The 13896-nt window shown below is 38.6% G+C and overlaps 1 protein-coding gene across 7 annotated transcripts in view; it reads right to left on the reverse strand.

The window, feature by feature from the left end:
• Positions 1 to 12250, reverse strand: part of kdm4c (lysine (K)-specific demethylase 4C) — a 31742-nt gene extending 19492 nt beyond the window's left edge. For 3 of the 7 annotated variants that reach the window (XM_030434014.1, XM_030433975.1, XM_030433984.1), the window contains exons 1-10: positions 11968 to 12250; positions 8718 to 8884; positions 8340 to 8515; positions 7827 to 7941; positions 6458 to 6651; positions 3132 to 3181; positions 2207 to 2310; positions 1017 to 1154; positions 651 to 844; positions 53 to 282 (exon numbers count right to left, since the gene is read on the reverse strand). In XM_030434014.1, coding sequence (XP_030289874.1) covers positions 53 to 282; positions 651 to 844; positions 1017 to 1154; positions 2207 to 2310; positions 3132 to 3181; positions 6458 to 6651; positions 7827 to 7941; positions 8340 to 8515; positions 8718 to 8861 — 1345 coding nt within the window. In that variant the 5' untranslated portion in view covers positions 8862 to 8884; positions 11968 to 12250. The remainder of the gene's footprint in view (positions 1 to 52; positions 283 to 650; positions 845 to 1016; positions 1155 to 2206; positions 2311 to 3131; positions 3182 to 6457; positions 6652 to 7826; positions 7942 to 8339; positions 8516 to 8717; positions 8885 to 11967) is intronic. The other 4 variants (XM_030434003.1, XM_030433995.1, XM_030433959.1 and 1 more) reach the window with 2 other exon arrangements.
• Between the last annotated feature and the right edge of the window lie 1646 nt (positions 12251 to 13896).

A 13896-nucleotide genomic window follows, 5' to 3' on the forward strand; every position in this document is an offset into this window, starting at 1 on the left:
AAGTGACATCTTAAGTCACGAAGAGCTTCCAGTGACAGTGTCAGTCACTTACCAGGAAGCTGGACAGAGTTCTGATTCTGGTTGTGCTTTGAGTCAGGCTCCTTTTTCTTCTCCTTCTCATCCTCCCTGCTGGTTGTCCCTGCCACAGACCTTCGCACCTTGGGCCCAGGCGGACCACCCAGACCTTTCCTCTTGCTGTTGCTCAATGCTGAGCTGCCATCCAGGCCAACAGGCTCCTCTGTGGTTCGGAGGCGCTTGGAGCGCATACGAGAGTGGCTGCTGCTGTTGGAAGGGAGAAAGATCAAAGAGGGTTGAAACTCAAACACCCTGATTAATACTCATAAGCAATGAGAGCAAGTATGGAATTTTGTGACTTACGAGACATGGGCATTTGGCTTTTGTAGCTGCCAAATATTTCTGGCCACATACATTAGGCCACTAGCCAATGGTGGCCACCATCTGAGCCACCAAGTCTACATCATCAACACAATCTAATGCTTAGGATTTGTAACTGTTTCTAAATAAATTTTCATTCCTCATTACAAAATGAAATTAGCCTGTCTTTATTAGCATTCAAAAAGTATTTATATATTAATCATTTTATATGTTATAAATGTACTTTTAGTAGCGATCCTATTCCAGTACAGTACCCTTTATTAGCAGGTTTGGTCTTGCGCCTGCTCTGCAACCAGGTCTGCAGCTCGGGTGTTGAACTGGGAGTGGCATGTGTGTGGTCAAGAGGTGTAGAATCTTTTCCCAGCATCCAGTTAGGGTAGCGGTCAGGTTGGAAACGTTTAACAAAGGGTTCCATGGATATCTTCACCATGTCCCTGCTACATGTGCACTAGAGGAAAGAAAGAGAAGCAGGACAAAATAATCTCTCTGCTATGCTAAAACATGAAGACACCTTGCAGTGTTCACCATTAAGCCTAAATTACAATCCATTCTGTTCAGTTTGACACTATATGGTAAAACTGTGGTGCACAACTTTAAGGGAAAATTGAACTGAATGTTACCTGTGTGGCCACTTTTCCATAGTCTATCCAGCGCAGAGTGGCAAAGTTGGTAGACTCCGCACAGTTGAAGCCATGATTAAAGCCTGCATGATAGCCATAAGGGAAGGTAATCATGAACTCTCCAGCTTCCTGAGTAATCTACGGATGGAGAAAAGACACAGAAAGAGATATTACTTCATAAGCATCCAGCAGACAAATGATGAAACACTGAAGTGGAAACTTTTGGACTTCTAAAAAAGCAAAAGAACCAAAATAAACCAGTCAAAATGAGCACTGCTAATTTCAGTGGCAAGAAAAGCTTTTTTCAGAAAGTTGGTAAATTAAGCCTCAGAATCCCAAGCAGTTTCTGGCCGTTTTTTGCTTCCGTCACATTTTTACTCACTGTGGTCTCATTTTTCACTGCAAAGTGAAGTGCTGCACCTCTATAGATTCAGGACAACCATGGCTATAGGCTAATATAACCCAATTATGTCTTCATACAGTGTACCAAAATTTAAAAGCTATAAATCATTAGAAAAAAGAAAAACGGAAATTGAATTTCTGTCATTTTATCTTTCTTAAAAATTGAAAAAATAAGGAATTAGTGTATAAACCACATTTTCAGGTACCCGCAGGCCTAAGGAACATAGAAAAAATAAGTTGTTAAATTTGACGTGAAACAAGTTTTGTAAGGCACTGAGAGCAGGCATATAGAGCCTGCTCGTTTGTGCTGAGCGGCTCTGAGCAGAAATGTTACGCCTGCAAGACAATGCCATGGGACGTAAAATTCAAAGAATTCTTGAAGCGCATATACTTGACATATGTCCGTCATTCAGGGCTTCCCGAAAGCAGTAAGAAGCGTAGAATTATTTGTTTTTTACAGAATTTAGATAGAGTAAACGGTTTATTTTCTGCAAATTTTCAAAGAAGACATGGCAATCAAAGCGAGGTTGATGAAATTTCATGAAATTCTCCCGTCTTCTCCGGCCTGTTCAGACATGTTGCGCTTGTCGCTTGTGATACATTCAGGTACCCTTGGAAACTTGAGAATCTGACAATTACGCCAGTTTTTTCAAATGGTTTGTAAATGCCAGTCATTTAAAAATAAGTGGTATTTCGAGGCCGCCGGCGGGCTTGGGATTCAGAGGGTTAAAAGCAGTATAAATGGCAAGAAGGAGGAGAGTCATTTTCCACAGGGGGTGAGAGCCTACCTTATCAAAGGGAATGCCATACTTCTTCAGTATAGAAGGAGAGATTAGAGTCATCTTGTGACGAAGAAAAGCCTCACATCCCTTGAAGCTGTTGGGAAAGAAACCTGAAAGAAACATGCACATACACACACCATAAACATAAAGTCCAAGTCAACAAAAATATAAGACATACATGAAAATCACACCTGACAAAAAAGCCAAGTAAGCGGTGTTGTTAAGATTTGTGGTTATACTATCTTGAACCCTGACGACGGTGAGATTCAGCTGAGAATTCGACATTGAACATTTTTGCATTTTAAACTGAAAACAAAAAAACAATTTAACAACAGTCAAAACTTAAATTTCTGTCAACCGGCTAATTGATTAATCAAGCTTGATTGTAGATCATCTGCTCATCACTTTGTTAACTGGATGGCTGTTACAACTGAGCATATTCGCTGTGAATTGGTGGTTATTCAATCAGCATTGCAGGCTAAGACCCATTAGCCTCATTTTACATTAACTGTTTAAGGTCCTACCTATGTAGGCATGAATTAAGATTCTTCACTTGAAACACTTTAACATTTATTTAGTTGTAAACGTAATCATATACACTATGGTTCATTTAGCCCACTATTGCCTTATAGTATGGATTTTCCTAAAGTGGTTTGTCGATACATTAAGCATCTTTGTCCACTTTATGCCTCTACTAGTAGCACTTTTTGCTTGTTTGTGTTCAGAGCTCATTAGCATTCTGCATCTTAAGCTGCGCCATTACCTCTCGTGCCCTCTCGTTGCCAAGTTTAATTTATGTGCTGTACTTTGTTGTTTAATGCAGACCTGCTTCTGTATGCTGCAATTGTTATTTAATAATCATTTAATTACTTCTCTCGCCTCCATTTAGACAGAGAATACAAAGAGAATATAAATGATCCATTCTTTTTACCTGTGGCCAGACGCTCCAGTCTCTTTCCGTGCTCAGGGGGGATGGCATACCTGTTACGAGACACCAGATAGATATTATTTTTGACTGTGTATGCGAATATTCTAAAAATGTTTTGTGCATTATGCCTGGAATGTATCATACTCTGATGGTTGCAGACTGCCATCAAGTGGTGGATAAATGAATAAATGCAAGAAGGCTGATAGACCCTTTCCAGCACTGCACTATTGATAAACATATCAATCTTACAACACAGAAACACAGTAATCCCTTGTGGTAAATCCATATTCAAATTCACTGTTAAAACCCTCGAATAACTTGCCACTAGCTTTTTTTAATGCACATGTTGGTACTTTATAATTAAGAAGCTTGTAATTTGTCTGTGAAATAATAATAATGCATCTAAAATATGGAGCCTAGTTCGGTCTCTGACAGGGACAGGATAACCATCAGTGATTGTCGTTAAAAGAATCTTATTTTGACCTTTTTCTGCATTTTCTTACATCACACTGCTGACGCAATCTTAATTTAAACTGTTCCCAAAGTTCCCGGTAGAGAAACCTCAGGAGCGTGACAGAATTCCCCCAAGGTTTGACAAGGCATTCCATTTGACTAGCACCATCCGCCCTCAGGTCTGTGGCATTTCTATCATCATATCACCTGTCAGCTTAACAGAGCAGTGACAGACAGGGTGAGAGGGAGAGGCAACCTCAGGTAGAGGTGACACAGGGAGTTGGAGGGGATTGAGGAGAGGGGAGAGAGAGAGAGTTGAATCTTTAAGCCGCTCCCCCTCCAGGGACAAGATGTCAAAATAGCAGCAAGATGAAAGAGTGTATGTCAGTGTCTGAGTGTGTGTGGTGTGTGCCAGATGATAAGGGTATGGATGTGTGTGGGTACTTGCCGCATTAGGCTGTTCCTTGTGTGTGTGTGTGTGTGTGTGACTGTGTGTGTGTGTCTGTGTATATGTGTGTCACTGTCTGGCTGTGACACTGATCCCTGTAGGGTTGCAGGGCTCACTGCTCTAATGAGCAGAACTCCCTCCAGGGCAAGAGGGAAAGAGAAATGGAACAAGCCAAGCTGACAAAGAAATAAAAAGCAAACTCCATTTTGATCTACCTGCATTCTTCACCTCTTCTTTCACGATGTCATTATAACCAGAGCCTCCTTAAAAAAACAGCTCCTTTCCTATTAAAGAGCGTGTGTGCTTTGACTAATACTAATTAGACCAGTCAAGACACATTCTGCGACTGACTTGATCGTGTAACCATGTGCTCTAGTTGATAATGAATTTTTATGAAATTCATACAAGACAGTTTGCCGACTTGAACGTACATAACTTCTTTGTTAACGTAACACTAAATCCAATTTTCTGAGTTGCTAAAAACGTGTAATCACATAATCGTAGAGAAGAGGTCTCGGTCTCACAGAAAAAAGAACCCCTTCAAACTATATTTCAGAGCTGCGCTTTGTCATTAGGGCTGAGACGAAAGAGTCTAGGGGATGGTTGCAACACGGACTGTTTCTCTTGCAATATAGATGTCGCAAACTGCTGCAAACTGTAGCCGCTAACTGGCACAGGAGCTTTGGACCACCAGAAGGAGTAGGTTTCGAGGAATAAGCATCAGAGCCGGGCAGGGGGGGGGCAACACAACTGGGCTCAGCCACCTGTCAGTGGGCCCAGCCAGACCAGGACCAAACAACAGGGAACATAATTTACTGTTAGTGGGGTGAGTTAATGTTACAGCAAGATACAGACACAGAATTCAAGTGTCATCAATGTACACAGCATAGAATTACAAGATTAGGACCATTTGACTGGCACAGAACTAGTAAGCTGGTTGTTAACAGTACTAATGGGCGCTATATTTTATCATATTTTGTTATAATTTATCAAAAATAACATACAGTATTTGATTGACTGGTTAAACTTCAATTTTACCTTGATGCATGACAGCTTCCAAGAAATCTAACCATATGCTATAGCCCTTGGAGAATAACAAAGCCCCGTAGAAATTTCACATCCACGGAGGCCTAATCTAGTCTTTTCTGCTCCACATGTTGTACATTTTCTATTCTCAAGAGTATTTTGACATGCCGAAGTACACTCAGTCACTTAATGCAGGTAACCACCTCATCAGTGTGAAAACGTGCGCAAAGGGAACTAAACCCCAAAGCTGTATGCAACAGAATGGTTGGGTTAATCAAATGAAAGCTATGAGGATCTATGTGATTCACCATCCACTCAATCATGAGAAAGATCTAAATGGAGAGTGCAAAAGATATGGAATATATGGAATGAAAAGGACATCTGTAGATGTTTGCCACATTTACTGTGCTATATATTCTGCCTGATATATCCTTAAGATGCCACACTGAACAACTGACGGGATCAGAAATAAGTCACAGTCCTAACGAGAAGTGCCGCAATAGAATTCAAATGAATAGATCCTTAAATGGGAAAGCTATTATGTCAATGTGCACCACATAAAAAACACACTGAAGCAGCTTAATTTAGCGAATGATAGATTAAATACTGTTGCATCACTCCCACTGCCTGCACACCAACTTAACAACACAACTAATGATTTTATTCAATTTGATTTGACGTGACTCTTGCCATTTAAAAAATTCTATCTCTGTTATAACAGCACAAATTTTAAAAAGGTTAAATAGTCAGGGTAATGAGAAAAAAGCCACAAGGCTTACTTTCATTCTAGTCCCGTGGGAAGGGAAGACGAAAAAAATTCCACAGGGTGACACCTCCATTAATTCCAGTTTAACTGTACTTAACTTGCAGTGTTGGAGCAATTAAGGGTATCTATGGCAACAAGCATCATTGGAGCCCACAGAAAAGCAATAGGATTTGAACATAAAAATAAGTAAAGTAAGTCTATATCTAGTCCTACTACCCCACAAATACCTAAAGAAAGTAGAATTGAAATTTAGAATTATTTTTATTGCTGGTAAATCTGTTGATTATTTTTCAGGTTAATCAATTAGTGGTTTGATCCACAAAATGTCAGAAAATGGTGGAAAAAGTTGAATGACACCCTAAAATGTCTTGTTTTGTCCAGAAGCTAAATATCTTCAGTTATATGTGATAGAGGAGTAAATAAATCAGAAAATAAATCACATTAAAGAACCATAAAATCAGAGAAGACATTGAGACTCCGTAATGAAGATAATACAGTACATTTTCACTGTTACATGGAGGTGTTCATTCAACACTGTGATTACTTTTATGGCTGTTTTCGTGGTGCAGTAACAAATGACATTATGTCGCACAATTTTTTGCGTCATTCTGTGTTTTTCCCCTGTCCCACACTAACCAAGACTTGGGCTCTCCAAAGTGGAGGTAGTTGATGCTGTATAGGTCCATATCTTCAGTGTGCCAGGAAAAGGTTGTCTTCCACATGCCAAAGTAGAGATATGGAGTGTTAACCCCCTGGATGGATACACCGCAGTCCTCCTCGATAACGTCCAAGATAGAGTTCAGGTGTCCAATGTTCCACTCTTCCACATCCTAGAACATTAGAAACAGCAGTGAGATGGGTTTAGGGATGTCCAAAATCAATCCTGCAGATTGGTAATCTGGTTCAGAATGGATTTTTTTAATCCAATCAGTATCAGCTATATAAAACCATAATTTAACTGACTGTACTCTTGGTTGGCCAGTTGTCAAATCTCCCACTCTCTGCTAAAAACTAGGACTATTACCTAACAAGGGGCACTGTACACAAGTAAAAGGTGAAGCAAAAAAAAAAATGTAGTTTGAAAAAATAATATTTAGAGAGTGGGAGCAGTGAGCAATGCAAGCAGTGCCACGTTGGGGTGAATACAGTCACGCTGCTTCTATTTAAGTGACAAAGTTAAGTGTGCTGAGCCTCTATAGTGTTGCGGCTTAGAAAGGTTGCTTGGGTTTGAAAACTGGACTTGAACTTCACTGCCTTAATTTCTTTGAGCAGGGTATGTAAGGTTGTTCCACACCAACACTCGTCTTTTTACAGCAACTACACAACACACATAGAACACCTAAAAACCAATGAAAAGCTGCGATGAAGGCTACATTTTACCATCAAGTTATCTAAAGCTAGCTTTTCTGATTTTTATGCAACCTAGGTCTACTTTGGGAAGAGTGCACTCCGAACCTGTTATGAAAGACAATTGCTGAATAACAGATCGGACCTCAGTGACACAATTAAAGTTGCTTTGTGAAAAATCTTTATTAATTAACTTGTTCTGATGGTGTACGTTTCTTTTGTAGTTACATGGGAAAATTCCACTGTTAGTGTGGTGGAATTGTTGCTTTCAGTCCATTGGTGTGTCCTTACACTGGATTTGAAGGGGGGTTTAAAATCACTCAGAGTAGAATTGGGGGCAAAAAAACAGATTAATACGTTTTATTTTAATTTTCATTGTCAATGCATAAATCCAGTCTAAAGCCAAATTTAGCCAGCCGAATTAACAAGGTGAACTAAGTTTATGTAAAATCCACCGAAGTGATTTCCACTATAATGTCTCCTCATGGGAGAGCAAATATTAGAAAAAAAAAGAAATAGGGCCTCTAAAGAAACGAATGAAAGCGAAACAAACACCATATGGGCACTGAATAACAGGTGGGTAAAATAAACACATTTATAAAAATAAGGGAATGCAGGCAGAAAGAAAGCAACAAAAGCAGAGGAAAAAGTAATCTACCTCATCATAAAGGCTGCCACTGACATCAGCACCATAAATGGGTGAAACGAAAGTGAGGTTCTTCCAGTATTTCCTCTCAAGGTCTTCGTAATTCAGGTAGCGAGGTGTACAGTACCTTTAGAAGAGAAAACCATTAGATTTTGTGGTGTGAAAAGCCCTTTGTTATCAAAGAATGAAGACCTTTTAAGTACAAAATGATTATCAGCTATACTTTGTAGCCTAAGCAAATATTGCTCTTGTACTTCTTAAATGCCCATTCAACTCATGGAAATATTTGCTCTGGGAAACCACACATTAATGAAGGTCTTGTAGATATTATCATGTATGCTAAAATTATATTGATTTAACATTGTCAAATAGTGTAATACATCAGTCAAGTACCCTGTGGACTAGAAAAACTAGATTCCTGCCCTAGCACCAGAACACTGATGTATGTCTATGGGTAAAAACGTCTTCCTCCCTAAAAGAATCAATCAGGCACTGAAAACAATTAAATGACTCCATAGTACTCACATGTCACTGTTAGCTAATCGCCTGAACTCCTGCACACTAAGAGGCTTCTTTTGGATGTTATATTGAGTGAAGAGCCCTGATTGACCGGCCACCATTTGCTGGATTGGAGCATCAATCATCAGATCATCAATGTCATCATAGGTACGACGGGGCTTCCAGCCTTTAGGAGGAATCACCTGAGGGACAAATGGAGAAGGAAATGACTGCCGTTGAATATAAAGCAGGAACAGAGTCACTTTGTACAATAAAACATTTCATTATTGGAAATAAGCATTAGTGAACCTGCCATGTTCAAAAAGGCTACTGGCTGATTATCTATTTATTTATATTCTATCACTGTGCTCCTGAACATCCTGTCAAAGCTGAAATGCTACCTACCTTAGCCAGCCCTGCACGGTGCGCACCCTGAGACTCCATGTAAACCAGATACTGGTTGAAGTCCTTGAACTCTTCCATGGTGGGCCTGAAGGTCATAATCTTGCAGGAGGGGTTCGCAGGGGTGAACACCTCTGCTCCCGCCATCCTGCCACCTCACCAGATGTGACCTGGGAGGAAAACAAAAACATCAACATATTTCATAATTGGTATTTAATTGTAAAGGTGACAGAAAATAGGTCTGATAAAACTGTACTGATCATGTTGTTACTATGTGGAGGAAGATAAATAATGTGTACTCGAGCCAGAATGATACTCGAATTTTGGGACAGATGTCAATACTGATATGAGGGAGCACAAAATCCTGATATCAATATATCGGCTAATATTCTCAATATATAGAATATCTACTGTATATATACATAACATATACATTAACACACATCTCTTCGCAATGATCCCTCAAATGTGGTTGTTAAACAGCAGGATGTTATCAATCCAACAATAAACTTTATTTAGCAAAATGACATCAGGGATTTGAAACATTAAACCTCATTTGGAATTGAATAATCATAATTTACCACAAACATCTTTTTTTCCTACCAAAATTGGACAACGTATGCGTCAATACCAAAATACCTGTGAAAGGCCATTATCAGCCGATAATATTTGATAACAACATTTATCACCATTAATAATACATTTCATTTGAATAGATCTATAGTTTCATGATACTCAAAGATAATTTGCAAAACAACATTATAAAAGGAAACCAAAACATTGAAAACATAGACAAGCATCAACAAGAGTTTGATGAATGATTTAAATGTGGACAGAAAGGTTTAAACTAGGGCTGTCAAAGTTATCTTAATAACGCGTTAATAACGCAACTTCCTCTTAACGCCGTTAAATTTTTTAACGCGCGATTAACACTCGGTATTACTCGGTATAAAAAACAGAAACGCGCATTGTTTGATTTACAGCCATCGGTGGCACCTGTAGTCTTGATCCAGAGGGTGGCAGAAGAATAAGAAAGGGAATCAGAAGAAGAAGAAGCAGGGTTGGCGTTCGGAAAAAACACGGTGGACTGAAAAGCGAAAGTGAAAGGAAATGGAGAAGGGACTTATGAACGGCAAATTCACTTTCAAAACACTGCCAGATGGTTCGGTCGATAGGACAAAAGTTATCTGCACGTACTGTCGACATGAAATGAGTTACCACTGAAGTACGTTGAGTCTCAAATATCATTTGCAAGCCAAACACATGGCAGATGCAGAGAGGCCCCCCCCCCCCCCCTCACCAAAAGCAGACATCACCATGTTTTGATCCCATTTAGGGCGAGGGGATATTTTTTGAGCCTTTCATTTTCCTGCATGATTTGAAGTGTTGAATAAAAATTTTCATAAAGCAAGCATATTTGCCCTTTCTTATGTTGTTAAAAGTATTAAGAACATGAAAAAAATACATTAAGGTACATTTAGAACAGAAAGAAATGTGCCCAAAAAAATATTAGTTAACTATGGACAAAATGCGATTAATCGCGATTTAAAAAATTAATCGTTTGACAGCCCTAGTTTAAACCTAATCCGCTAAATCCGTTTTAAAAAGGTATAATATACCCCTATTCAGATGGTGAATAGAGGTTTTAGATACTGTAATAGATTTAAAGTCTGGCCAAAGGAAAACGTGTGAAAAGTAATAAATATTGGTTTGTTTGAACTCTTGATGATTGTTAATTAGCTTAGCCTCCCAGCTGTTTTTGATTATTGAGTGTATTATGACAGAATTAAATCCAAACTAGGCTTATAACAAGATCACTACTTTTAATCAGTTATTTCACCTTTATTTTTGCACCTGTTGCAGTGTATACATTTAGTACTGCAATAAATCAATACAAATTAAAACTAGTGCGAATGTGACATATTTTATACAAGTGTCTTTATTAAATTTCTTTTGCCTATTTTTCTAATTTCTTGTGATGCATTTTATTTAAAAACATGACCAAATCTGTGCCAATAAAATGAATTCAAAGGTGTGTAAGTGAACCTGAAAGGGATTAGCATTGTGTGCTGGTGACAGGTTCACCACCAGATGGAGGTAGAGATTCAACAAATGTCGATTTGATCCTTTGATCCTTGCTGATGCCAACAACCCTTTTCAGATTTTTTGTCCCATCCACCCATCCCACTCCCAACTCTGACTTTACTGGGTGCATTCAGACAAAGGATAATTTACCCCGAGTTAACCTATTCTGATATCCAGCCTTGTATTAATTCACACCGCGATTTAACTGCTCACCAATGGCGTGCGACCCGGTTATGTAACAGGCATTTGCAGGCTGAACAAGTTTATTTAAAAAAAGAAACCAGACACAGTGATTAGACACGATGTATTTGAAGCCTTACTCTTTGTTCGGATATTTAAATTAACATTTCAAAACGTGGGTAACCTTAGTGGGGCAAACTCAGCCTATTATTTTATTAAAAACAAACCTGTTTAAATAAAAAATTTTAAAAAACTCAAATAAATCTCGGCTGAATTATAGTTTCGCTTATAACACAACCTGAGTGTCTGCAGCTTGGCACATCTTTGTTGTCTGCCCAGCCAGCTAACTAGCCAACTAGCCTACGTTTTGTTTTGATGCAAAGTAATGGCTGCACAGTTAGCGCGGCTTGCTAGCTCAGCCGATAAGCTAACACATATTCAGATGGTGGACTCAGTCGGCGCCCTTTAACTCCAATCTGATATGTGTTCAGTGTGCCGGTCTCCAAAACACTTTGAGGATAGCAGTTAGGACGAGGAAGACACTGCTAATAATTAAGCTAACCTAGCTAGCTACCACATTAGCTAACTTCTTTCACGCACGAGTCAATGGGGTTTAAATGTCCCTCGCAAGGTGGCTGCAAATAGGCCCGTGGCTACTTCGCTGTGTGACTTTGTGTGGTACAGATGATACTGTGTGTTCTGTATCTAGTGTATATGTTAAGTATCGATATCCCACAAGTTTAGCAGTAGATAGACGAACAATGACAAAGCATAGGGTGCGAAATGCACACTGGCACGAACGCGTGCCAACTTCTTTGGCTGGCAGAGCTAACGGTTAGCTGTTGATAGCTTTGGCTAATTCTGCACAAGAGTCACGAAATTCACACTGCTGTGTGAGAAACCGGCACAATACTAAGCTACCGTGCACGATTTCAGACGGTATACCGCATGTGGTTTCCGTGAAAGTGTACAGCGTGAGTGCCTTTACCTTGATAGAGAAAGACGGGTTCGTGTTGTTGTTTATCCCCTTCCTTGTTCGTCCAGCTGATTCACATGACAGCTGCTGGCTGCTGCTACTACCGCCGCGATCGTGAGTCGGGGCCGCGTCCTGTACCGCTTCCACTCCAGCTCCTGTGTGTCAACGTGCTAACGGGCACGGCCGTGGACAGAGGCGGGCTGTGGGGCAGACCTTATCCAGGCACTGTGAGATCTGCGGATCAGCAGCAGAGCCGAGGGACTGGAACGCAGCCAGTGCTGGTTCAAAGTGCACCTGCGTCTCCAGCATGTACACTTACTGTTTAAATTCACACACATCCTGTAACTGTTTTATGTTTCTGTCTCATCAGTTTTATTCACTGATCCGGAGGAGAAGTTATTGCATGTTGATTTTCAATCAAATCAATCAAACTTTATTCATAAAGCACATTTCAAACAAATTACAGTGCAATTCAAGTTAATTGACTAAAGAACGTGGCTTAAAAACGAGTTTAGAGACTAATAAACACCAATTGCAACTAAATTAAATATAATGAAAAGATACAAACGAGCACTAAAGATTATGATAGAAATAAGATAAAATGTTGCACATACAATTTGATTTTAAAAAGTTTATCAAATATTATAATTATACGAATATTAAGAACAACTGTAGAATGTTAATTTCAAAATATATATAGAATACAGTGATAGAAACGAAGTAAATTAAAATAAGTCTAAAAAAAGTTTTTGTTTTCCACAGAGGAGTTTTTCTTTACAGCTTCATGAATATTGACTGATATGTGTGTATATATATATATATATATATATATATATATATATATATATATATATATATATGTACACACACATATATATATACACATATATTTAGTCAGTCAATATTCATGAAGCTGTAAATATATATATATGAAACTGTAAACATACATATATAGAATTTAATAAATTATAGTATTCATAGAATTATATTGATTCTACATAATTAACCAGTGTTGCAAATGTACCTAGAAACGATACCTGAATAAAAGATATTGTGTCAGTATTATTTTGGTACCCAGCAAAAGTTAATATGCACCAAAAGTAAAGCTGAAACAGAGAGAAGTGGAAACACAAAATACCCAAAATTATACACAAGTACCGTACTTAAGTAAATGTTATTAGTAATATTACATCAGTGCAAATAACTAACAAGTAGTTGTACCACTTGCAAAGGTACATTTTATAAATTGAAACTAAATCTGGTGCCTACATTACCCACAATGCAACTCAGCTGCTGAGTGACATCACTAGCAGTTTATCAGATTAATGCAGCCTCCTCTGGAGTCACAAAGGTTTTATTCTACTTCTTTTAACTAAATATAGTAGGCTAACTGATTCACTGACAGTTGTGAAAATCAACTTACAACTTAAATACCCTTTTATTTAGAAGAAAGTGGTACCCAAATGTTGTTGTAATTTATATTACAGAGTAGCTGCATAACATGCAGTATGTAACTACCACTGTATTTGTTACAACAAAACACTGTTATTAACTGTGGATGTAAAATAATCAGTCTTAAGTGGCTACCTGTCTATTTCTGTTTTATTGTTAGCATTGTATTGAGTGTTGTATTTTGAGTAAAACTTGCATGGGCTACATTATGGTGAGATGTAATGCCTACATGTATTGCCCTTTTCAAATAATCTGATAGATAAATAAGAAAAAGGAACAACTGAAGATTAAAGTGGGTGGAAAGCTGAACATCTAATGTGCAGTTTGATCAATACAGTGACACAGCACAGTAATAACGCAGTGAACCGCTGACTAAATGTAGATAAAGCCAGTTACTGTAGTTGGCCAAACCTCAGTGCATAATTCAATAAAGCACAAGGGGAAAGCAGCCTAATAAAAACAACTTAAGTTAATTTTATATTTATATGC

This window comes from Sparus aurata, chromosome 1 (assembly GCF_900880675.1).
Source record: "Sparus aurata chromosome 1, fSpaAur1.1, whole genome shotgun sequence".
NCBI classification, from domain to species: Eukaryota; Metazoa; Chordata; class Actinopteri; order Spariformes; family Sparidae; genus Sparus; species Sparus aurata.